Source organism: Camelus bactrianus, chromosome 1 (genome assembly GCF_048773025.1).
Source record: "Camelus bactrianus isolate YW-2024 breed Bactrian camel chromosome 1, ASM4877302v1, whole genome shotgun sequence".
In the NCBI taxonomy this organism is placed as follows: domain Eukaryota; kingdom Metazoa; phylum Chordata; class Mammalia; order Artiodactyla; family Camelidae; genus Camelus; species Camelus bactrianus.
Window position 1 is genome coordinate 3,282,563 of NC_133539.1, and position 26,313 is coordinate 3,308,875.

Here is a 26,313-nt window from a genome sequence, read left to right on the forward strand (position 1 = left end):
ATAAGAACTGGAACAAACTAACATTCCTTAGATGGATGGATGAATGGATGAGTGGATAAATGGAGAGATACATGGGTGGATGGATGGAAGGACAGATGTGTGGATGAATGGGTGGATGGATGGATGGATGGATGACTGAGTGGATGGGAGGATGGGCAGATGGAATGACAGATGGTTTAGTGGATGGGTTGATGGGTACAGAGGATAATGGGTGGATGGTTAGATGAGTGGATGGAGGGACCAGGTCAGGGCACCTCACAGCACACATGCACTTGTCCCTCTCAGCACTTACCACGACTCCCACCATCTATTGATTTCAGCATCTGTCTCTCTCCCACAAGACCACGTGCTCTAGGAGGGCAGAACTAAGTCTGTCTCTCACAATTAACCACTGCACTGAGCCCAGGGCCTGGTGCATGGTGTGCACTCAGGAAATATTGTCAAAAAAAATAGACTGGGGCAGCAGAGGGGAAAAGGGGAGACCAGGTTTGTATTATTACAGGAAACACGAATGAATGGACACGGTATTTACTGAGGTTACATGAAAACTGTAGATGGAGTTTTAAATGCACATCAGCTACTTTATCTGAAATCCAAAAAGCCACACGGTCATGCGACTCAAACCAGTCGACTGAATGCTTACTGTCTCCTTTTCTAGAAAACTAAGTGAGAGGCGCCGAGCTGGTGGCAGACGTGGATGCAGCTCAAGAGGAGCCACAGACGCTCCCTGGCCCCCAGGACGCACAGCGCAGCAGCCCCTCAGGGATGCCGGGCGAGCACATGACGTGGGTGGAACCAGACAGAGCAGACAGCACGGGTGGGTGTCAACGGCACAAGCAGTTTATTCTACTCGTCCAGAGCTGCTCGTCCACAGCATTGCCTGTTGTGACTCTACAGCAACTCTTACTCGTAAATCAAAATACACCTCCCAGGTGCTCCGTACTAGTGGCTGTTGAGTACGTTCAACAAAATTAATCTCATGAATTAAAAACCATGACCATGTTATGACTCTAAGTTCATCAAGGAAAAACACTATATTTCAGGTGCTGGCTAGCAAATACAATTCAGTCTGCTTTGGACAAAGTAAAACGCGTTACCTGTCAGCATGGCGTAATGAAGAAAACTCTACATGAGGCTACTTAGATTCTGCACCCATTTCCTCATTAACTCACTTATTAACTCATGAGTTCACGTAAATAACTCACCCATCCTTCTCTGGTTACTCACTGTGTCACGGGTACACAGTGCCTCAGCCCTGGTAAAATTATTTGTTTTAATATCTGTGAAAATGCTTGGAACAATATAAACTAGTGATTATATATAGTGTTAATTCTACTTACTATAAAGATGTTCATATTACTAGGGTGCTTTGAGTCACTGCTGTGTAAATAAAAGCTACATCCTGGTGATGCAAGAGATACGTTCAAGAGCATGGGCGTCTGCTCAGAAGAACGTCAACAATGTGTGTGTGGCTGATCGGCCTTTAAAAGAACTTCAAGTGCACTGCCAAATATTTTTGAAGGTGTGAAATATTATGCATCTGACAGAGCGTCAAACGGATGAATGGATGGATGGGTGGAAGGATGGGCAGGTGGTCAGTGATAGATGTAAACAGTGAGCCAAGCCAGGAGGGCACCTGGACCACTTAGGACAGTGAGAGTCTGGGAGCCCTGGGGGGTGATTTAGGTGATGGCAGAGCTGCATCTAAGCCTGGCTGGAAGATCCCTGTGCCTGCGGCTCCAGGCACCCCGCTCCCTGCCCGCACCTCCACCCTCCTCTCCCCCGCCCGGCGGTACTTCTTGTCTGGGACCCACACAGACGATGAGCTTCCTGCGGGCAGGCAGAGGCTGGGTTTTCACCGTCTCTGGGGCTCATCCAACCTCAGACTTGGGGTGGAGCCAGCTCGCATCAGTGCTTGCGTGAAGACTGGAGCTTGGTTCACAGCCACCTGCGTGGGGAGGGGGTCGCCTGGGTCAGTGTGCCTGCAGGAGAGGAGAGGTTCACGCGGGAAGCCCCGGAAGCATGGGCAGTGGAGGAGTACCACCACCCCCAGAGTGTGACCTCTGAGCTTGCTGGATGGTGAGAGACCGGGCCCAAGTCACACAGCAGCGACTCCCAGGAGGCACAGAGCAACGGGGACCGCGGGGCTGGGCTCTGGGCCTTGGTGGGTGCGGCGCCCACAGGTCAGCAGGGTGGCCACGCCTCGGGGCCTGGTGTCCTTGCACCCACCCGGACAGAGGCTCGTCCCACGCGGGGCCGACCTTGGGGATGTTTGTTTCACGTTTTCCAAAAAGCAAACTTCTGCAGGAACTTGAGAACTAGCTCTAAATGCTCTTCACGTCGGAAAACAGAAACCGCAGGAGAAAAAGAAAAGACAAGGGGCCAGTTTTCCCTCTGATGTTTTAATTCCCAGGAGGGGGCCTTCCGGCCTGGTCACGGCGCCCACACACCAGGTCTCCTCAGAAGGTTCGCGGGACGAGTGTTGGCCTCCCTGCTGGGACTCACATTTTAAATATTAAGTAAAACCCACTGGAAGTTCCCTGTGATTCTATGCAGGTAAGTGACTGGCCTCACGTGCTGGCCCTGGCCCAACCCTTCCCATCCCGGCTGTGAGGGCACCGAGGTCCTGGAACCAGGCACACGGGCGCCCTCGTGTCCTTGGGGCCAAGGGGCGGAGACAAGGTGAAGGCACCGTGTCTCCAGCATCTGCAGGACCAGCTCCTCGGGCAGCTGGCTTTTCCTCCGGTGACGACGAAATCACCCAGAAAGGGCGCTGCCGCGTGGAGAAGTGTGCTGTGACCCTGCCCTGCTGTGCGACTGGGATGGTTCACTGGAGCTCTCTGGGCCCAACTTCCTCATTTCAAGGATGAGGCCAGGGTTGACCACACTTTGTTGAGTTGTATCAAAGGTCTGTTATCTCGAGAGAATGAAGACGTGAACATGGGAGGGTGGTCTGGCTGGGGAAGCTGCCGGCCCAGGGAGGAGACGGGGACCTGGGCCAGCCGCTGCAGGCCGTGTCCACGTGGCAGTGCCCTGACGGGGACAGGACTGAACAGGGTCAGTGAGTGGAAGGGTTTTCATGACCAAACCTTGTGGGCCCCCAACTGGACTAGAAGGCACCCCCCTGAGGCAGCTGGTAACTTTACTACTAAAGTTGAATTGAAGTTACCACTGCTCACCCCCTATTTGGAGCTCCAAGTGTGGCAGGGGACCCCAGCGGTAAGCAGCACCTGCCTCCCGGGAAGGCTCTTTCCTTCCGACCCCAACAGCCACTCCCTCCGCTGCTGGATGCCTGGTGCCCCACAGAGAGATCTGTGCACCCCTTAGCTAATTATCAAAATACAAATTCTCCCGTAAACGGAAAGGCCAAGGGGCAGCGCTCCCAATACCTGCCGGTCGCGCGCGCGCCAGCACGAGGGAGGCACTGTAGCTCGGCAGCTAAGAGAACGGACCCCAGATCCAAATCCCAAATCTGCCACTTCCCAGTCACATGCCCAGGGGTACATCTTCACCTCCTTGCCCAGATCCCCGTCTGAGAAATAGGGACAATAAAAACACGACGCCATGGGATTGTCGGGGCCCTGAACAAGGAAACGTTGGTGCGGTGCTTAGAACCCGTCACGTGAGGCTAATGTTAGTAGGATCACGGTTCCTCCCCTGAGAACGGCTTTGAGCAGGAGGTGAGGGAGACTCCAATGAGACAAAGGGGTCAGGAAGGACATGGGGAGAGATCAGCTCAAGTCTGGGGGACAAGCCACTGGAATCTGGGGGCATTCCAGCTCTTCCAAGAGAGCGGGGCTCCAGCTCTACAGGGCAGAGCAGAGCACGCAGCCTCCAGGGCCCCGGGCTCTGCACAGAGAGGGCTGCAGGCACCGTGCGGGGGGGGTGGGGCGGGGGGGCAGCCGTGGGAATGCGCCCCAGGGCCTGCCCCCTCCCCATGTGGCCCTGCATGAGTCAGTTCTGCGGGGTGCTGGCCCTTTTCCATCTGGAACTGCTGTGAAGCGGGCTCCCCCCGAGGATGGGCTTGTGCAGGGGGGCGAGAACAAAAGAAAACACACACCTAAACCCAGTCACCCACGGAGGAAACAGTCAACAATGCGATCCTTGTTCAGGTGTGCCTCCTGAGATGATGCAGAGAAAGAACCCACAGATGAGGGCACAGATGGGGGCGCAGGTGAGGACCAGAGCCAGTCTCAGGCTGCCGCCCACCCCCCAGCCGGCATCACCTCTGACAGCGTTAAGGAAGCATCACTAAAAGCTACCAACCGTGGTCTGTGATCTTTTCTTCTACTTTTTTAAAAAATCTCAAAACCTTCTCAGAAACAAGTCTGGCACCCCCCACAGTGTGGTTAGGTCTGTTCCGACAACACTGCAGCCCAAACGGACGTCATCCGATCTCAGGGAGCTACATTCAGACCCAGAGGAATGAGGCCCACGTGCCCCTCGACAGCTCAGAGGGTGTCCACACTCTCAAAGGCTCAAAGCACTGCTTGGAGCTCATGACGTCTGTCCCCGTCACGTCACCCGGGACATGCGGCTGGCCCCCGGCTCGCAGAGCTCGGAGGAGAATTTTACCTACTAGGTCACCGGTTTACTGTAAAGGGGTGTAACTCAGGGACCGGCAGATGGAAGAGACGCAGAGGGCAGGTGTGGGGTGGGGCCCCGGGCTTCCGTGACCTCTCCAGAGTCACTCTCCCCAAATCTCCACGGGTCCACCAATGTGGACGCTCCCTGAACCCCATTTTGGGGTTTTTTTTATGGAGTTCTCATTACAGAAACACAATTGATGAAATCATTGGCAATTGAACTCAGTCTCCAGCCTGTCCCCTCCCTGGCGGCTGGGGAGGGACTGAATGCTCCAGGCCTCCAATCACATGGGTTGGTTCTCCCGGCCACCAGCCCCTATCCTAAGGTTTGGCCAAAGGTCACCTCATTAACATAACAGAACCACCCTTAATGCCATCATCATTTAGGAAATTCCAAGGGTTTTAGAAGCCCCTGCCAGGAACAGTGGACGAAGACCAAATACGAATTTCTTACTATAAACTACAATATCACGGGCATGAAACACCGACCCCCGCAACCCACCCTTTGCCCAAACCACCAGGACACGCTGCGCCGTGACCGTTGGGGGGTGAGGGCGGGACTCAGCGTCAGACGCATCGCACCCACCTCGGGCGGGGGCGCCTTATTCACGGAACACCTGGTAGCTGAAGTTGTCGGCCTGGGTTCTGAAGCTGTACTTTCCCGTCACTCTCTGGTATCGCGTGATGAGAAGGGCAGCTGCCCCCGCCACCGCGGCGAGGACGGCCACTGCGATGAGGACCAGGTAACCGGAGCCCAGGCCCGGCTCTGCACCCGGAGGTGGTCCTGCAGGGACAAGATAGGCACAGGTGGGAGGTCTGGTCCCCAGGGGGGCCCAGCATCGCCCCTGGAGCGTGGTGGGGCTCAGGACGGAGCCCGCCGTGGGGCAAGTGCTCACATGTCGGCCACTCTGTAAAGGTATCACAATGTGGCTGTGTACCTGCGGGTTCCCAAAAGTGCAGGGGCAGGCGTCCGAAGCCCAAGGGAGCACAGGAGCCAGGACGGCTCAGCCCACTCGTGTTCTTGATGATCCAAGAGGATCTCACTGTGCGGGAGCAACAGGGTTTCAGGCGGGAGGCAAGGATCTCAGTGGACCCCGCACAGAGACACCGCACGCGGGGCCTGCCCTCCCCAGACGCAGGGCCTGCCCTCCCCAGACCCGGGGCCGAGAAAAACACAGGAGCGCCTGGACCCACATTTCAACTATTTTCGCTGAAAATAGTGACTCACATAAATACTTGGACATGCAGGTTCACAGCAGTATCCCCACAACCACAAGGGGGGGCAGCCCGAACATCCATCAAAGGATGAGGGAGTAAACCCAGTGCGGTGCACGGCACTTGGCCATAAAAGAAAGGGGTGAGATGCCGACACACGCCACTACGTGGATCAGCCGTGAGAACGTTCACCGTGGGGCAGTCACCGAGGACCACACGTCCATCATGTGACTCTGTTTCTAGGGACAACCAAGACAGAAAGCCAATCTCGAAGATTTCAGGGACAGGGGAGGGTCTGGGGAGTCTCTCCCAGTGGGCACGGAGCTGCCTTTGGGGAGATGAAAAAGTTCTGAAACCAGAGAGCGGTGGTGTTTGCACAACACTGTGAATGTGCTAAGTGCCACTCAACTGTTGATTTTAAAACAGGGAACTTTCTATTAGGTGACTTTTATCTCAATTTTATCACAGGAGCTTATTAAAAAGTCTGGGTAGGAAAGAGCCTTCCTGGGCAACAAGGGGTAACTGAGATTCCATTTCCCATTCCCAGGGCTGTTGCCGGGAGTGGCTGCAGCTCTGGGTCTCCCGGTCATGGCTTAGGTGTGTGCAGTCACCCGAGTGCCCAATAATGGCCTAGAAGAGGCCCCCTCCTGACCGCCTGCTCGGTGACCCTGCTAGAACCCGGGCAACCCCCCATCCAGATAGAGGGACACACTGGGACAGGGACACTGGTGACGGTTGCTGGAGCAGCTGCAACCTCCAAGGAGCCTGAGGCCCCCAGACTCTGGGGCATCAGCTCCCTGACAACTTTTCCCTGGATGGGCCTTAAATCTAGCCTCCAGTGGGCCCTACCCTGTGGAAAGTCGGGCCCTCCACAAATGTTGCTGTCACTTGTACTAGTATGAGTCTTTAGGAAAATCTTAGGATTTCCATGCTCCCAAGTGGTTGCTTGTTGGTGTCCATGCTGGTGAAGTGCATGTTTTCATTAATTGTCTAAACCAACTCACCAACTCACCTTCGGAGCGAATGAGGGGCCCCCAGGACATCTGGTGCGTCACAGATGTCTCCCCACTTCTCGGTGACCGAAAGTCATCGCAATTCTGTTGTTTTAAAAGGAAAGAAAGTTCAAATTAGTTGAACAATGTTTATGAGAAATGAACCTGCTCTCAGGAGCGATACTCTGATTCGTACTTTTTTCCTGCTGGAAAGATCAAGTCACGATGGATGAGTTCAGTCAAGGGAGAAGGAGGCAGGGGGAAGCCGGACCACCTGGACCGCGGGGCTGTGCCGGGCGCGTTGGCCCAGTGGGATGGGGGCAGGGCTGGGCGGCGGGAGGGTTGGAGGAAGAGAGACGCAGCCCCCAGAGCTGTCTTAGGTACTAGCTCTGGCCCCGTGGGCGCGGGGGAGCCTCCTTTGTGTTCTCCACGCCTGCTGCCAACAGCTGCCCCTCTGAAGGCCTTTGCCTTACAAAAAGGTTCAGTGACATGACAGGATCTGCTTACTATATCCCTGCTATGGGGTGCACTGTGTCCCCTGAAAGATGCTGCAGTCTTAGCCCCAGCCAGTGGAAGTGACCTTAACTGGAAACAGGGACTTTGCCAATGATCAAGTTAAGATGGGGTCATTACAGTGGCGGTCCTTGTACAAAGAGAAAATTTGAACACAGACTCAGACACGCGCAGACAGACGACGTGTGAAGACTGCCGTCCACCAGCCAGGAAGAGGGCCCAGGAGAGGACTGTCCCTCACAGCCTCAGAAGGGACAACCCAGCCGACGCCTTGACCTCAGACTTCCGGCCTCCAGAGCTGCGCGAGGATAAACCTCTGTGATCAAAGCCGCCCAGCCTGGAGTACTTCGCTACGGCCGCCCCAGGACACCAAGCCAACACCACCCTAAAGGGACACGGAGAGAAATCTGTGAAGCTCATACTGTAGAGAGTCTGAGACCGGCAGCTCCCGGCCGAGGCTGCTGCGGCCTGAGCACTCTCAGGGTCCCAAAGGGGCCGTGGGACCAGGTGCAGGCTTGCAGCCCCCTCGGCTGGCAGGTATCAGGGGTCCGTGTTCCTTCCCTCCTGTTGTTTCGGACGATCTACTGTTTGCGAAAAGGAGATGACAAATCAGGGGTCACTGGGTATCTTCTCCTGTATCCAGTTGGTCACCCAGGAAAGCTGTCCCCCAAAGGAGAGAGAAACACACAGCAGCTGAACCCGAGGCCAGCAGAGCCCCCTCCGCCGTCCTCGGCCCCAGCTGGGACAGTCACCCCACACACTTGTCTGTGGAAGAATATCTCTTCAACCAAGAATGCAAAGCACATTTCAAATTCAAAGGTCTGCAGAAATGAGAATGTGAAATCATTCAGAATCCCAGCATACACGCTGAATGGGAAAGAGAGGGGAAAAAAAAACCCTGATTAAATATCGCAGTGGCTAGGATTCAGTAGTGTTCCATCGACGTTGCTAAAAGTAGCACTAAATTAAAGTCACATTTTCACTCCTAAATATGTGTTAAATCACCTCGAGGAGAAGCATTGTAGCACCATGACAAGGAAGGTCTGGTGTGCAGGCCAGTGGAGCGGTACAGTCTCAGAGGGACTCGGCGACATCAGAACCCCACCCAGGGCTGCCCACCAGTGAACCCTCACTTCACGCCTTTTAAGGGCCAAGTCTGCAGGGCCAGCACCTCCTCCCCAAAGGCGGGGGCCCCGGAGCCGCCCAAGCCCTGGGCTCCCCCTAACAAGGAGCGTGTGCATCCAGAGGTCAGAACAGCAAAGCACCTACTATTTGGCACGTGGTTCCAGGGGATTCCAGGCAGATGCGGAGTTTGCAGTGCAGGTAGACCATGGAGTTGTTGATGAAAGAAAAGATTTTCAGCTTAACCTGAGCCTTGTAGGAGTTTCCGTTCTCGATCACAATGGTGTGTGTGTTGGGGATGGGGCAGCTGGGAAGAGAGGAATGTGACTCATTAGTTCTAAACCAGCAGTCCTGTCCTCGTTCCCAGGTGAGTTTCCTTCCAATGCACCTGAGGCACATGGAGCACCCCCACGAGGCTCCGAGAAGGCAAGGATGGCTAGCTCTCCAGTCCCCAAGTTCCCAAGTGGAGGGTCTCCTGCAGGCGCTACCTAAAACCCAGGTCTGCATCCGTGTTGCCTGGAAATTCAGAGTCCAAAGCAGGCTACATCGGGGGACAGGTGCCCTGTGCCCCCAGAGCTCCTACCTGTTGTTAATGAAGCCAAACATGACGGGGTCCCTGGCGTTGCTGGACGGCGTCGCCCAGCACTCAGTCAGGACCACCTTGAGGTTGCTTTTCTGTTTATAGAGCCCTACTTCGATCTTGATGTCATCGCTGGCAGACACGCTGTAATTTTGAGGAATAGGAGAGTCTCCAATAAATAACTGCATCTCAGTGACAAAGCTTCCAGAGCCGTGGAGGTCCTCGATGATGGTGTAAACCCTGCAGGAGGGAGCATTTGCAGGGGGTCAGCTTCTGTGACCCACCCTGTTCCCATTCCTCCCCCAAATGCATCTCCAAAGGAGTATGGAACTAGGGAAGACCCCCCAAATGAGAACAAGCCTAGAATGGTTATTTCTTCTGAGCTGGCTAGAGCTTGGGTCAGCCCATCACTGGCATTTTGTGGCAGGCAGAGGAGGGGTGAGCTTCTCAGGGAAATGGGGGGCTCAGGTGTGCCTGATGGGGGTGCCATCATGGGCAGCTCACTAGGAGGGGCAACCTAGGTGACTGGCTCGGGGGACAGGTCTGGTTTCTCCGGTTGGTCCTAAGCTAGAAATGGGGACAAAAATCAGGGAAGCTGGCATTATCAGGTCCTGGCCACCATCCTTTTATACCTTCGGTCTCTGAGAAGGATCCTCAAGGGACTGAAACCCTAAAGACCTCCCTACTCCCGCCAGGTGATGGCACTGGGAGGAGCGTGAGCCTCAGAGCTGCAGGGGACCTCTGCACTCACCCCCACTCAGGGGTGTAGCCCGATGACATGAGGAGGTCATTCTGGAAGGCACAGTGGATGGGGCTCAGGATCTTCGGGTGGTGGATGACGCCCTCTGGGGACACGTCGTTCCTCAGCACGGTCCTCACCACCGTATTCGTCATGTTCTGAACACACACAGGCAGTGCGTGAGGTCTTCGGCCCCAGCACAGCTCCGGGTGCAGGGGGATGTTTAATGCTCACTCCCCCGAATACAGCCCCTGCCCGCTTTCCCCAGTACGAGTCGCCAGAGAGAGCACAGGGTCAGGACACTTGGTTTGGCCTGTTTCGTGTGCCCATTGTCTTCAATGGAAGAGAACCAGTGACAAACTAGGTCAGACGAGATCCCAAAAATAAATCAAATTCCTCCCCAGATGATCCCTAAGTACATTTCTGAAAACCAGAGTGCAAAGCCCTCACCAAAGAAATCAAGAGTTGGGAATGTACATTGGTGCAGCCGTTACGGAGAACAGTGTGGAGGATCCTTAAAAAATTAAAAATAGATTAACCATATGATCCAGCAATCCCACTCCTGGGCATATACCCAGAGAAAACTCTAATCGAAAGGACACCTGCACCCCAATGTTCACAGCAGCATTATTTACAACAGCCAAGACATGGGAACAACCTAAATGTCCATCAGCAGATGACTGGATAAAGAAGATGTGGTACATATACATAATAGAATATTACTCAGCCATAAAAAGAATGAAACAATGCCAATTGCAGCAACATGGATGGACCTAGAGATTATCATACTAAGTGAAGTCAGACAAATATCATACGATATCACGTACATGTGGAATCTAAAAAGATGATACAAATGAACTTATTTACAAAACAGAGGTGGATTCACAGACATAGCAAACAAACTATGGTTACCAAAGGGGAAAAGAGGAGAGGGATAAATTAGAAATTAGTATTAACAGATACACAGTACTATATATAAAACAGATAAACAATAAGTTTATACTGTATAGCACAGGAAGGTATATCCAATATCTTATATTGAAAAGTGGAAAAGAATCTGAAAAAGAATATACATATATCTGAATCATTTTGCTGTACACCTGAAACTAACACAACATTGTACTCAGCTATACTGCAACAAAAAAAAAAAAAAGGAAAGAAAAAAGAAATCAAGAGTTAAAATAAATTGTTTGAAAAGTCTGTGACTTAGCAACCCACATTCTTCCTAATTCTGGGGAGAATAACATAGCACAAGAGTTCAGAGGGCAACCTGAAGAAAATGAATGTGATCTGGAAGAGGACTCTGGGGACGTGAAATGATACCACAGCTCATGTCTGCGGACTCTAGTCCCCCGGGAACAATGTGATGTCCATTAGCGTTAATGAGATTAAGTCCATAAATAAAACTATGGAGCAAATCGGTTTTGAGCTAGAGAAATGATCCCAAGGTCACCTGGTATTAAGGAGAGATTGCTCAGAATGCAAACGTTTAGCAGAAAGAAGATTTTTCAGATAGTTGTGTACCAGTACAAGTAGATGGGCTTCCCAACATCAAAGAGAGTTCTGAAATTTCTCCAGAGCCCAAAACAGAGACGAAGACCCTGAGGTCTTCGGTGACCGCCCGTTTGCTCCGGTGGAGAGCACTGCAGGAGAAGACACACATTTCTGTGAAAACTGCCGTCTTATACTGATGCTGAAGTCTTTTGTTTAACAAAATGCCTGAAGCTGTGACTATCCATCTGAAGCGCTTTACTTGCTAATGGCTTGGAGTCTGACTGTCATGGTGGCGGACTCCCCGAGATCAGCACCCCTCCCTGACGCCTCCGAAAGCACCCCTGCGAGCACAGAGCACAGGGCCGAGCGAGGGCCACCGGGGGTTCCCTGTGGTTACAACGGTGTCTCACAGCCGGTAGGGGACATTGCCTGCCCCCGTTACAGTCGCTGGCCTCTACAGTTCAGAACTAGACAAGGGAAATACGTGTGAAATAGGTTCATCAGAGCCATCACATAAAGAGGAAACGGGGGTGTGGCTGAACTTACACCAGTGAAGAAGTGTGGATTAGAGGCAGTGGAAACTCAAAGCCAAGTAAAGCAGGTGCTATTGGAATTCTTGGAGGACAAAAGAGCAGAGCATAAGCCATATGGCAAAGGGTTCAGTCCTGACAAGGTCACCAGCACAGGGTTGGCTGAAAATAGAAATGTTGAGACTAACAATACCAATGAGGCCTGCGAATCTGACAGACGAGGAACCCGGTGGCCAGACAAGCCTCGGTGGGTCTGAGAACAAAGTATCCGCAGGGAAAGCCTCGACAGGTAGGGAAGGCGTTGTCTGCTCTCTGACGATCGGATGTGAAAGTCCCTGAAGAGGACATTTTGAGGTCCCTTTCCCTTCTGCAGCTCCTGCACCTGCTCCATACTGGCTGTTTTATAAGAAATCATAGAATGGGTGTATTTCCCTTGTGTGCATCTTAAACAGACCTGGACAAACTGATGAAGTTGCTTACATTAAAGAATCTGTAGCTCTTGAACATCATACTTAACAGTGAGAAGCTGAAAGCATTTCCTCTGAGATCAGGAACAAGATAAGGAAGCTCACTCTCACCGCTTTTATTCAACATAGTTTTGGAAATCCTAGCCACAGCTATCAGGCAAGAAAAAGGAATCCAGATTGGAAAGGGAGAAGTAAAACCGTCGCTGTTCGCACAGGACGTGGTCCCACACACAGACGCCACCAAGACACTCACCCACGAATTCAGTGAAGTTGCAGGAACAAAACTAATATACAGAAATCTGCTGCATTTCTGTACACTAAGAACAAACTGTCAGAAAGAGAAATTAAGAAAGCAATCTCATTCACAATCACATTAAAAAAAAACACCTAGGAATCAATTTAAGAAAGTAAAAGACTTGTATTTGGAAAACCGCATAAAACACAAACAGGTGGACAGGCACAGTGTCTTCATGGATTTGAAGAACTAGTATTGCTTAAATGGCCGTACTACCCAAAGCAGTCTACAGATTCGATGCAATCCTTGTCAAAATACCAATGGCATTTTTCATGGAACTAGAACAAATAATTCTGAAATTTATATGGAAGCACAAAAGACCCTGAATAGCTCAGACAATCTTGAGAAAGGACGAAGCTGTGGTGTCACAGCCCCGTACTTCAAACTGCACTACGAAGCTACAGCATTCAAAACAGCATGGCACTGGCACAAAAACAGACAGACCAATGGAACAGGACAGAGAGCCCAGGAATTAACCTACACGCTTACAGTCAATTCATCTACGAGAAAGGAGGCAAGAATATACAACGGGGAAAAGTCAGCCTCTTCAATAAATGGTGCTGGGAAAACACCAAACTAAATGAAGCTAAAAAGCTGCTGCACAGTGAAGGAAACTCTCAACAAAACCAAAAGGCCATCTACTTAGTGGGAGACGATATTAGCAAGTGATACGTCCAATAAAGGGCCAATATCCAAAGTGTACAAAGAACTCATACAACTTAACATCAAAACAACAAACCACCTGAGCACAGGGTCCAGGTAGACAGTTTCCCAAAAACATACAGATGGCCACCAGGCACATGGAGTGATGTTCGACATCAGAACCACAGTGAGGTATCAGCTCACACCAGTCAGAACAGCCATCATCAAACGTCTGCAGATAAATGCTGGAGAGCGTGTGGGAAACAAGGAACCCTCCCACACTGCCGGTGGGAATGCAACTGGTGCAGCCACTATGGAAAACAGTATGGGTTCCTCAAAAAATTAAAAATAGAGCTACCATATGATCCAGCAATTTTATTCCTGGGTATCTATCTGAAGAAAACAAAAACATTAATTAGAAAAGATATATGCACCCCTGTGTTCCTGGCATCATTATTTATAATAGCTAAGATGTGGAAGCAACCTAATGCCCATCAACAGATGAATAAATAAAGAAGATGCGTGATGTGTGTGTGTGTGTGTGTGTGTGTGTATTTAAAGGACTACTACTCAGCCATAAAAAAGAATGAAATTTTTCCATTTGAGACAACATAGACGGACCTGGAGGGTGTTATGCTCAGTGGAATGTCAGACAGAGAAAGACAAAGACTGTATTATTTCCCTTATATGTGGAATCTAAGAAACAGAACAAATGAGCAAACACAACAAAACAGAGTTACAGACATGGAGAACAAATAGGTGGTTGCCAGAGGGGAAGGAGGGAGGAGGAGAGAACTAGGTGAGGGAGATTAAGAGGGACAAACTTCCAGCTGCAAAATAAATGAGTCGCGGGGATGAAATGTACAGCCTGGGGAATACAGTCAATTACTGTGGGACATCTTTGCGTGGTGACACCTCATAACTAGACTTACCCTGGTGAGTGTTTTGAAATGCAGAGAAATATGGAACGACTGTGCTGTCTAACAGGAATTAACACAGTGTTGCGGGTCAATTATACTTCAAAAAGAAATTCATAGAAAAAGAGATCAGATTTGTGGTTACCAGAGGCAGGGTTGGGCAGAGGGGGAATTGGATGAAGGTGGGTCAAAAGACATAAACTTCCAGTTACAAGATAAATAAGTACCAGCGATGTAATGTGCAACATGAGAAAAGTAATTAACACTGCTACCCCTATATATGAAAAGCTGTTAAAAGAGTAAATCTTCAGGGCTCTCATCACAAGGAAAGCCCATCTCTTTCTATTTCTTTAATTTTGCGTCCCTGTGAGTCAACGGATGCTCATTACACTTGCGATAATCATTTCATGATGCAAGCCAGTCAGATTACTTTAACTTTCCATAGTGCTTTATGTCAGTTACAGCTCAAAAAAACTGGAAGAAAACATTTTTGAGAAGAATCTTTAGCTCTTGAACATTACTGGTCTCTCTAGGCTTTTATGCGAATAGAGAACTTAGAATGACTGAAAGGCATAATAGTATTTAGAGTTCATTTTCCTTGGTAGAGACTAGTGATGCATTAGCTTCTGGGAACAAACACATACAGGTTCTTAACTGAATTATCCAACATGGAAGCACTTAAACACCTGAATGGAGACCTGCCTCCTGCGTTTGCTTCTTAAAGTGCTTGCGCTCCTATCTCCATGTTTTTGGAGCAATTGCCTGCGTGATGTTTACCGTCCCTGCAGTTCTTCAGCTAAGAAATAGAATCCCATTCAGCACATCCGCGAAGCCACATCTGGGATGGGCTGTGCCAGAGGCACCGAGTCCAGGACGTGTGTCATCACAGCGTGTGCGCCCTGTGCCCTGAATCCCTTTGAGAACTGCCTCAGACCACCTGGGCAGTCCCCTTCTGTCTTCACAAGAATTTTACACATATTTTTGGACGTGATTCTGTCCTCCAGTGAATTTTGGGGGGCATGGACTAATTCGTATTTCTTATAGCCATACTTGGCACCATCTGTATACAGTACATCAAACTAAGAGGTGAGATCTTAAATTTAAATTTAAAAATTTTTAAATAAAAAAGTTAAAAATTAAAAACAATTTGAATAAAATTTAACAACAACAACAACAACGCCAGGAAGCAGAGCCAGCTAATGCACGTAATCTGCTGTGTCTGCATATAAGTCAGTCTGGGGGCATCTTAACTTTTTGACAAATTTCAAAACACAGGAGCCCCTGTGGTTTCCAGGGCCCAGATGACTCATGAGAGATGAATTTCCCTTTGCTCTGAACAGCCCTGAATCCTACTGAATTTAATTGCTAAACCAGGTGTTTGTCTAGCTCAGAAAAACAGCGAGCAGGAGAGCCCACGTCGGCGCCTCGCCCGCGGCCCACCCGCCCGGCTGCAGGCGGTGCTGACTCACCGGGGTACAGCCTGGCGCCCCCCGCGCCTGAGCGCCGCGGGCAGGAGCGGCCTTGCCTCCAGCACCTTTCACTTACAGTCTACCAGCCCCGCGTCCGTGCGGGCCTGAGAACCGCGGGGGCAGCTCTGCCCTCGCCGCGCCCCCGCCCGGCTTGTGCTCAGACGCCAGCTCAGAACGGAAGCTGCCCACTCACGGCTGCCAGCCCCCCTCCCCGTGTGCCCACCTCCAGGTGGCAGGCTTAGAGATCGTTAAGAAAGGGAAGCAAAACCCTGATGGTTATTTTCCAGTTGTGCTGGTTGGAGGGGTTGGAGTGGGGCCGATGAAGGCTGTGGACACTGGAAATGTCCCAGTTGGTCCTTCAACCCAAGGACCGTGTCTGTGGCCTGAGGGCCTCCAAGGGGAAAGTGGATTCACGCTCAAGGGAGGCCAGCCAGGCCCACGTGTCCATCTGCGCTGACCCCACAGCTGCTTGGCCCGCCCTCGGCCCCGGGCCCGGCCTTCACCAGGGAACTCGCCGAGGGCTCCAGCCAGAGGCTCGGAGGGTGAGGGTCTCCCGCCCATCCTGTGCCAAGGAGGCCCCTGCAGAGGCAGAGTCACAGAGGGCACAGGGCTGCTCCTCAGAGGCAGTGTGACATTGACCTTGCTCCCCACCCCAACTTTTCTGAGCCTCCAGGTCCCATTGGCTAAATGTGGATATTAATTCCTGGTCTGGGGTGACTGGGGATGCTCAACACCCAGCTAGCAGCTCCTGGGGTCCTCAGGGCCTGATACCCTCCCCACTCCTGTTCTTAAACAAGGTTGAAGGCCCTCGGGCCCTCCCCGCCCAGTGGCATAACATCCCTGATGAGAACAACCTGCCCGCAGTGGCCCGGGCCCCCTGCTGAGACCCACCCCCGGCCCACCTCCAACCTAGGACCCCTCCTCCCAGAGCCCAGCTGCCCCGCTGGCCCCACCACCTGGACACCCTCTACCTAGCAACTCCTCCACCATATCCAGGCTCCCTACTCTGGCCCCCACCACGCATTCCCCCAGCCACACTCGTGGTCCCCGCACCGTAAGCCTCTTGGGACGTTTCAGCCTCCTTTCACTGTCGTCTTCCGAAAGCACCCCTGCCCGATGTCGGGCTGTGGGCCCAGTGCTGGCCTGGCCACACCCTGTACTGGCAGGTGATGGCACCTGCTGTCCCAGGACCGCACGTTCCTCCAGGGACAGCCCCACCCGATGCTGCTTCTGCTGCCCCCAGTGCCGGGTGCCAGCTGAACCCTGGAAGGGGCTGCCCCTGCCGCCTGGCATGGCCCTGACAACAGAGGCTTCGTGCCCAGTGGCTGAGTGTGGGGCTGAGGAGGACAGCTGGGAAGCCGGAGTGTAACCGAGGCCTAGAGACAGCCTTTGGAGGAGCAGGATGGACCACGTGGTGGATGCTGCAAATCTGAGATGCTGACAGGGGCCTGGGAGCCCCGGCCCAGAGTCACCACAGCGAGCAGGGGACAAGCCAGAGCCCCTCTCTGCACGTGGGGTGTGAGTGACCCCGGCCGGGACAGTCCCCCTCGCACCACTGCACGGAGGAGGAAAGACCCTCGAATAAAGAGATTTCTGATGGGGCCACAACCCTGAGGCCAGGTGCTGCTGATGGCGCCGCCCATATCCCCACCACGCACGCGCACACACGGCCATTCCACACATACTTCACAGACACCCACCACATGCACACACACACTCACACTCGTCCATGCACGTGCACACAGACACGTTCTTATACACATGCACACGTGCACACAAACGCACACTCGGACACACACAGGCTCCCGGCTTCCCTGCCCTGTCCCCTCCCCCTCTGGCTCCCCATCCTGCCTGTGCACCACTTCTCTGGAGGACTTTTCAAACCCCGACTTTGCACCAGAATCCCTGTACCAGGGCAGCATGGTTCCCGGCGAGAGCTCAGCCCTATCCTGACCCTTCGCTGGGTCCCCCACTTAGGGTCAGAGACCTCAGGGTGCCAAGTCTTCTGGGGCCCCTGGGCTGGACGCGGCCCCTCCCCATGTTGAGATGCAGACTCCTGGATGCCGCCTCCCCGCGCCCCCACGGTGGTCCGGGCCCGGCCTCACGCTCTGCACGATGGTCCCACACTCGTTCCACGCAGCCACCAGGATCACGTGCGTGCTGTTGCGGTCGCTGACGCCGCAGGATGGGTGGCCCAGGTGCAGGGAGGACTCGGGGATGGACTCCTGCTGCAGGAAGCGCCTCTGGATGGCGATGGCCACCTTCTCGATCTCACAGAGCACCTTGACCGCTCCGGTCAGGTTCAGCCGTGGGGGCAGGCCCTGGGGGGCCAGGTGGTGCCCCTGCGCAGAGACAGTCCCAGTTCCTGCCGGGGTAGGGGGCCAGGTCGTGTTGCCAGAGGGGTCGCCTGCAAGGCATGAGGAGACAAAAGCATAGGGTGGGTCTGTGTTTTGGGACCACCAGGTGAGCCCAGCTGGGGAGGTGGGCACTGAGGGGCCGGGCGGACAGCAGATGTGCACACCTGGGGCTGCACGTGCCAGCACGGCCACACACAAGCGTGTTGCACGTTCCTGCCAGCCCAGGCAGCAGGGCCTGGCGTGGCACACATGGTCCCCGTGGCCCCCGTGGGCCGAGGAACTGAGACACCCTCCGCCCTCCCAGCCTCTCCAGCCCGACACTGGGCAGGCGCCGGACCCACTGACTTGGGATCAGCCATCTGCCCCTGGGGCCCCGAGTCTCATCTCTAAAATGGGTTAATGAAGTTTACTCTCAGGACCCCCGAGCCTAGATGGCAGGGGTCATCTCAGGGTCAACACTGAATCCCCAAAAGCTCGAATTAACGGAAAAAGTGTGGAGTGGGAAGTGGGGCCGAGTAGAACATCTCCATGTGTTGCCTGTCACTCGGGCTTTATGTCTTGCAAGATCATCTTCTAGCATCTGAGAGGACACACCTGAGTTGACGTGTGTGCGTTTTCTCAGCACAGGCGTCAGAAGAAGTGCTTGCGGGCACCACCCGGAAGGCTGGAGGGGTGGGGAGGGGTGGGGAGGCACAGGCACGCACAGGCACACGTACCCACATGCCCACATGCACGTGAGCGCACACACACACACACACACACACGCTAGGAGACTTGCCCGGGACACAAAAACATGCTGACCTCGTTTGCAAGACACACTTTTGGGGTGAATATCCTTAAAAGAACAGACTACCCGACAGTATTCTGGACAAGGGGTCCTGAGACTCTTACCTTCACAGGGTCTTCCAGAATATTCTACGGAGAAGCCGGGGGTGCCTCCCCCGCAGCTGCAGGCGAAAGACCCCAGGGAGTTGCGGCAGGTGGAGCCCGGTCCGCAGTCGTCCTCCCTCCTCTCGCACTCGTCGTAATCTGCAGGGCATTTAGAAAGCTAGCCCGGAGACCCTCCGCGGCCGCCCGACGGGGCAGGCGCGCCTCGGGAAGCGAAGTTCAGGTGCTCAAATGACAGCCGGACGGCCGCTCCGCAGGGTTCCGGAGACATAGCGGCCCCCGACTTTCTGCCGGGGGTGGGGTGGGGCCGGGGGGTGGAGCAGCACCCCCTCAGCTCCCTGGAGGCCGGCAGACCAGAGGGGCCCCACCCAGCCCTGGGCTCGGGCCCAGCCGCTCTCCTTTCAAATCTACACTTGGTCACTTATCTGACCGATAACGCAGGTTTACTGCAGGAAACAGATGAAACCCAGGGCAGCTCAGCCGAGAGCACACAGTCCCCCGGGAGGCCACCTCCCGGCGTGCGTGTTCGCACGTTGGCACACTTCCTTCCGGTCCTTTAACAGGCAGACTGGGGGCAGGTGCCGCTCAGCGGCAGGGCGCGCCCGGCACGCACAGGTCCTGGGCGCGAGCCCCCGCGCCGCCACCGAAGGAAAACAAGAACAATTTGAATAAATAAGAAGCAGGCTGCAGTGCAGCTGAAACCGCGTTTTACACGCAAGCGGGAGCCCTGCTTTCTCCCCTTTTCCTTGGGTCAGGAATATTTTCTGTCTCAGCAAACCTCACTTTTAAGAATTGCCTGACGGCCCGTGGCATGAACACAGCATTTAGTTAATATCTTCCCTACACGGGATTACGAGTCGTTTCCAGTCTTCTGCTTTTAAAGCAGCACTGACATGAATGTCCTCGTACATAAGCTATGGTCCAGACTGAGATCGGTTTCCTTAGGATGAAGTCCTAGACGCGCTATTATTCTAAAGCCAAAGTGGATGAACAGTTTAAAAGTTCCTGACACACACTGTCAAACTGGCTTCCAGGAAGTGCGAGCCAATCCTGTCCCCCGAGGGTGGCCTGCGGGTGCTGGCTCCCTACGCCCCCACCAGGGTCACCGTCTTAATTATTATTATTGCTCCTGGATGGGCATGCCTTGATTCTCCTGCCTTTGTTAGCGGCGTGTTTCTTCTTTCATGGACTGTCTATCCGGGTCCTCTGTGCACGTGTCTATTGGGGTCCTAGTATTTTATCCTCAATGCCTGTGATCCCTCTATATTTAGGATGCAATTCTTCATCAGATTTTCGGAATGATTTTCTCTTTTGTTGCCTATGAGAGATGTAATTCATAGAGGCAAATATTCCAGCCTTTTCTCTGCAGGCTTCACCCTTCTCATTCCAAAAATCAGAAAAATATTCATCTACATTGTCTTTGATTTTATTCATACATGTAACTATAAGCCTTTCCTCATTTATTCTCAGCTGTGATGTAAGCTAGAGACTGAATCATGTCCCTTCAAAACTTGTGTGTCGAAGCCCGGACTCCCAGTGTGAGTACATTTGGAGACGGGCCTGTTAGGAGATAATTAAGGTTAAATGAGGTCATAAGGGAGGGGCCCCGACCCAAGAGGACTGACGTCCTTATAAGAAGAGATGCCAGATCCCTCGCTGTCTACACACCCAGAGGAAAAGCCAGGAGAGGACACAGCAGAAAGGGGGCTGCCTACCTGCCAGGAGGGTCCCTCACCAGCATCACCAGGACCCTGATCTTGGACTTAAAGCCTCTCAAACCATGAGAAAGTAAATGTCTGTCGTTGAAGCCGCTCAGTCCATGGTATTTTGTTGCAACAGCTCAAGCTGACTAATACAACATGAGAAAAGACTCTAAATTGCCTCTTCTCCCTGCTTCTTTTTTCACTTGTTTTCACTAGGTCTCCTTGGAAACTGTGCCTGGGAGGAGGTCTGGCTGCGGAGACGGACATGTCTGCCCTCAACTCACCCAGACGCTGCGGGGGAAGGAGGGGCAGGATGCAGCCGCTGTGGGGATCCTCGCAGGCTCCCCCAGAGAGGTTTCCAACTCTAAAAACTATTTTTGAAAGAACCACAGTAGCAATAAGGGAGCTGAGCGTCCCTTATTTTCACATTTTCTTCGAACGCAGGGGAAGCCCTTAAGAGGAAGAGCACCTTTTAGAAACAAAGCCAGTGGCTAAGATTTCACTCTCTCGTCAGAACCCAGTGAGTCTCCGTGGGGCCCAGCCTCCACGTACCCCAGATGGAGGTGTCCCCTCCGACCACCTCCAGCAGAGACGTGTTCTGAAAGGCGGTGAGGAACGCAGCAGACACCTCCCGGACATCCACGTCTGCGATGATCAGCAGGGTAAACTCCACCACGACACTGCCATTGGCGATGCGGGTCACCTCCACCCGCACCCCACCTGTGTCCAGGTGCTGACGCATGGAGGCTGGCAAGGAATCCCGCACCTTTAGAGAAACAGGGCTGGTGAGGAGAGCTGCCCGCGAGAGAGGAAACGGGGCACTTGTCCTGAGGGGGGCTCCTCCTGGGGTTCCGGCCAGCAGCCGGCTGGCCTCGGCAAAGAGGTCAAAGCCTCACGTCAGCTCTGGCCCCTGCCTGTCTGCTGAATCCCCAGGCCCAGCACAAATGCAGGGGGTTCTGAGACACTGAGCCCCATTCCCCCCCAACCAGCTGATGGGCACGTACCCTGTGGGCTTGTAACTTGGGAGGGGGCTGAACGAATGATCACAGGAAGGGACACCACCTTCCCCACTGCATTTTTTCTAGAACAGTCCTGTGAACCTCATGCTGCAGAACATCCCGCCTTCCCTTCTGCCTCCTGCCTTGCTGAGAACCGCTTCCCTGCGGACGTCCTAGGGGGACAGGTGGTTCTCACCTGTAAACGCCTTGTTTACTGTTCTACGTTTGGACAGAATCCTAATCACACACTATATTATTCCATTCTCTCCCATCAGGGCCAAAATGCCCAGAAAGGCACCCGATCTTAGAATGAGCTGTAAGCAATCCACATAATGCGACGTGCTATGGAAGAGCCCCCCTGCACAGTTTGCCCTCACAGAGGAAACCTCGTCTTCATCTGACCCGCATGAGGTTCGAGGCCCAGGCGGATGGGTTTCCAGCCCTGGGACAGCCAGCGTGAGCAAGGGTGTTGTCGCCCGTCGGAGGCTGCAGACGCCCGCGAGGCCCCAGAGCCGCCTGCAGCCACGCGGCCGCCATCATTATCCCCGGAATAGATTGTCTTCTGTCTCCGTCTCTCTCTCTCTCTGGGGTTTCCAGAGTGGGATCTGTCACAGTCTGGGGTTAAAGTCATTTTTGTCTGCATTTCAAGCCAGTCTCAAAGCAAAGTTCCAGGCCCTTTGGTAGGAAGTGACAAAGAGCAAGGTGACACATTAACCCACAACCTCCCCGAATGTGTCTTAATGTCCTACACACGTGTTAAGGTGCACAGTTGTTTGCTGTCCTGAAATTCCAGACAGATAAAAACTTTGGCCCCATGTAGGCAAAAGACGAAATGCTTTAAAAGGGCAAGATTAATCAAGGAACTGGGGTGGCAGGGACGCTGCCTCGTGTGATGCTAGAGACACGGGAACTGATTTCAGTGGTCGTTGCTTAATGTGACGTGTAACTGTGATTTACGCTAAAGAAGATGACGATACACGTGTGAATCGAGCCATCAGCAGCTCTTGAATCCACGCACTGGGCCAGGAGCCGGGACCTCAGAATAAATAGAGCAGGAGCCCAGACCCCAGGGAGCCCGAGGGGACAGTTCCTGGAGGCAGCATGCTGGCTTTATCCAGGAGAAACGCCCGTGAGTGTGGACAGCCTCACCCAACACTGCAGCCGCCAGCATCACCGACGCGCCATCATGCTACTCCGCCAGTAGGTGGCGCTGCCAAGCCCTCTCCAGCCCGCGTCCTAACCTCCCAGAACTTGGAAAAGCTAAAATGTAGAGATGTTGTCTGTGCAAACAAGAGCCCTAGATTAAGACAAGTGCATTCTCTATTCCCCAAAGGGCAACCTAACCACCAGCGAAAAGAATGCTGAGGCTGCTACCCTAACTGAATAGCAACAACGGACCTCCCCAAAGAGGGCCAGTGGGACGGCAGAGGGCACTGAAAGAGAGCAAGAAAAAGAATTTTTAAGGCAGGGATCATAGCAATGTTAGTCACAGTAGCCAGAAGGCGGAAGCCACCCGAATGTCCATCGAATGACTGGATAAACAGAACGTGGCCTGTCCGTGCAATGGAATCAAGCCCTAAAAGGGATGAAGTCCTGATACTGGTACGAGATGGATGAAGCTTGAGGACATCACACTCAGCGAGATAAGCCAGACTCAAAGGGGCCGAACTGTATGATTTCATTTCTATGAAGCATCCAGAATAGACAAACCCATAGAGGCAGAAAGCACATGCCTGGTTCCAGGGGCACAGAGAAGGGGGGAGGGTGAGCGACTACTGATGAGTATGGGGTTTCTTTTCTGAGACGATGAAAATGTTCTGAAATTAGGTGGTGTTGAAGGTTGCACAACTTTGTAAATACAGCCCGAACCACTGAATTGTGCACTTTAAAAGTGTGAGTTTTCATGGACATCAACAACAAACTATGGTTACAGAGGGGAAAGGGGGTGGGGGGGGCTGCATTAGGAGTCTGGGATTAGCAGATACAAAGGACTGTATACAAACTAGATAAACAACAAGGTCCTGCTGCACAGCACAGGGGGCTGTATTCCGTATCCTGTAATAACCTGTAATGGAAAAGAGTCTGGAAAAGGACCTATATGAAGATGAGTAGCTGAATCACTGTGCTGTACACCAGAAACTAACACAACACAGGAAGCCAACTACACTTCAGTAATTTTTTTGAAGTGTGAGTTTTCTGGTACGTGAAACAGATCTCAATGTTCAATTTCTTTCCTTTTAAGGCGGGGGCGGGGAGGCTTTCTGCTCCTCGGGACCCCACGTCAATAAAGAAGCCGCCCTAAGCAGGAAGCGATGCGAGGCAAGGACACAGCAAGAGGAGGAGGTGTGTCTCCCTCCTGCTGCCGTGACTAATGGCAGATCCAGGAGACACAGGCGCCACGCCAGAGCCAGAGGCGCCAGCTTCCTTCAGAAACGAGGAGCTTGCAGCATCTTCAGGTCTGAGTCCTGGTTGGCTGCGACTAGGATGCTGCCACCTCCCTCATTCACGTCCCAGGAGAAAAGGAAGATGATTCCGCCAACGTACCGCCCTGAAGAGCAGCCGCAGGAAGGCCTGGTACTCCCCGCTGCTCACGTTGCGGAAGGATTCTGAATACCTGACGTTCGCTATTCTGACTTGTCCACTGAGCTTCTGGGCCGCTGCAGGACGGAGAACAAACATGTTTGGAAGGGTACGTAACAGGTAACAGATTATCAGCTCTATCTTAAAAATAGTGTTTCTGTGTTGGCCAGGAGCAGCATCACACTGAGGCTGACCTGCACTCTGTAAAGAAGGAACGGCACCCGGGACACACAGACGCCGCCCACCAGACTCTAGGGGGTGGCAGGACAAAGCCTGGGCACAGAGGGAGAGCCTTCTGGAGGCCACGGAGCTCAGCCACTGCAGCCCTGTCCTGCCTGCCAGGGCGGTTACCTGTGCACGGGATGCCCGCGTAACCCACCGGCCGGCCAGGGCAGCTCTGAGAGTGAAAGGGGGCCCTCTGTGGTGACGGCGCCAGGGCCACGGGCGTGCGCCGGCGGTGCGGGCCAGCACGGCGTAGGATCGCCTTGCCGAGTGCCTGCTCACGACAGACCGCCCCGGGGTCCTGCCGCAGCCGGCTTTCCTCCCCCGTAGCCCTGCCTCTCTGCAGGTAAGGGCAGCTCCTGCTTTCATGCTGGTCTGTTCCATCTGAATCTTCCCCCTTCCAGTGGGGCTTCTGAGAGTTCGTGGTCCGGGAGCATCGCCCGGCCGCGTCCTGGCTTCCGGCGTGGCCGCCGTCTCCGGTCCCGCTCAGTGCCTCACCAGGGATTTGCGAAGCACCTGCCACGCGCGGGGCATTCTGGGCAGCGCAGGAGGAGGACCAGGTGGTCCTGTCGGGGGCTGAGAGTCCCTCCCCCAGAAGCTTGCTGCCCAGACGTGAGACAAACCACAAAGCCGCCCCATTATGCATTCCTGGGTGAACCCCAACCCCATGTCCTCAGGTTCATGGCTCTCACTGCGCCTGGGAGCCACCGGTCCAGACTCCAGCAACTAGTGTCTGACCTGACCTGAAACCCACCAGGTGCACAGGTGAGAGCAGATGTGGACCCGTCTCAGGCCAGGGTCACACGCTCACGGGCAGCTCTGCCCTGTAGGTGCGGGTGAGACCTTCAGAGGCCTGATCTGCACTGAACGCCCAGCACCAGCTCCCAGACTCCTCCGGGGCTGCCCTGCCTGCCTGTCTGGCTAGCAGTGACCTCCCCTTCCCCAGCTCGCCACCAGCTTACGTGTGGCGTCGTCACCCACCTTCCCCGCTCTGACTTCCCAGTCCACGGCTAATTTGTAATTCAAAGCGTACAAACAAGAGCTCTAAACTTTCCCAGCTGCACCCTAACAGGTCATCTTAGGCATCTCCCTGGGGTGTGCACCCCACCTTGGAGACCACCGCTATCAACTCTTGGACAGCTGCCCAAGCTCAGAGGACTTCTCTGCAACATCAGGTCCACCCTGGCTGCTCAGCTAAGTCAGACATTCAGGAAAACACGTGGGTGACAGTTTCCCTGCCGTGCACCCGTGAGGACGCAGGTGAGCATCTGTAACCTCTGCAGAGTCTGGAACGCTTTGCAACACAGCCTCATGGCCCACAGTCTGCCCAGCACCGGTCCCTGAAATGATCCACCTGCAGTGTGGCCTTTACACACCAGCTGAGCATACACTGAGCCCGATGTTCCGAGGCGGAGAAGGAAGCGGAAACCCAGACGCCCACGAAGAAGTCCAGCTCCTCTAAACACCCAACCACCGGGGCCCTTTCCTCCTCCCTTTGAGAATCAGTGGTGATGGCGCATCTGAAGCCCATTACCTGTCCTCACTCTCAGGTGGGCTCTGGAACTTTCTTCCCCACATGCTTTGGCCACGATCTCAACCAAGTGCAAGACGCCAGGCTCCAGGTCAGACAGAGTCAGACTTGCGTTCTGGGTCTCCAGGTGCACTGCAGGGCCCCGAGCAGAAATCAGGGTGAGCTGGAAAGTGCGGTGCAGGGTGAGATCTGCCGCCCACGCCACGTGGAAGCCTGTGCTGGTCACGTTGGAGACTGAGACTCTGCCGACGGGGACGGGAGCTGGAAAACAGAATATAAACGCTCTGATTAAAATAAATTCAAGGATCCATTCTGAGGACACAGGCAAAGAGAAGCCTCACCCCACTGCTCGGGGACACGAGTCCTCAGGGACGCCGACCCAAGGGGAGTCAAGTACCCTGGCTGCTGGCTGCACAGGCCGGTGCACAGTCCCTGACTGCCTCCTGAGCCCTGGGCTCCCGGGGACGGCCCCC

General features: G+C 53.7%; 1 protein-coding gene and 1 pseudogene across 4 annotated transcripts in view; one reads left to right on the forward strand and one right to left on the reverse strand.

Moving 5' to 3' along the window:
* Positions 1–818: 818 nt before the first annotated feature.
* Positions 819–26,313, reverse strand: part of UMODL1 (uromodulin like 1) — a 72,766-nt gene continuing 47,271 nt past the window's right edge. For 3 of the 4 annotated variants that reach the window (XM_074350169.1, XM_074350008.1, XM_074350033.1), the window contains 11 exons: positions 25,844–26,101; positions 24,052–24,164; positions 21,062–21,275; positions 18,810–18,947; positions 17,667–17,968; positions 9,760–9,905; positions 9,012–9,248; positions 8,576–8,735; positions 6,814–6,898; positions 5,173–5,370; positions 819–1,948 (listed from right to left, as the gene is read on the reverse strand). In XM_074350169.1, coding sequence (XP_074206270.1) covers positions 5,189–5,370; positions 6,814–6,898; positions 8,576–8,735; positions 9,012–9,248; positions 9,760–9,905; positions 17,667–17,968; positions 18,810–18,947; positions 21,062–21,275; positions 24,052–24,164; positions 25,844–26,101 — 1,835 coding nt within the window. In that variant the 3' untranslated portion in view covers positions 819–1,948; positions 5,173–5,188. Of the gene's footprint in view, positions 1,949–5,172; positions 5,371–6,813; positions 6,899–8,575; positions 8,736–9,011; positions 9,249–9,759; positions 9,906–17,666; positions 17,969–18,809; positions 18,948–21,061; positions 21,276–24,051; positions 24,165–25,843; positions 26,102–26,313 lie in introns of those variants that run through there. The other variant, XM_074350099.1, reaches the window with a different exon arrangement.
* On the forward strand, positions 10,942–12,565 carry LOC141577901 (ubiquitin carboxyl-terminal hydrolase 1 pseudogene; annotated as a pseudogene).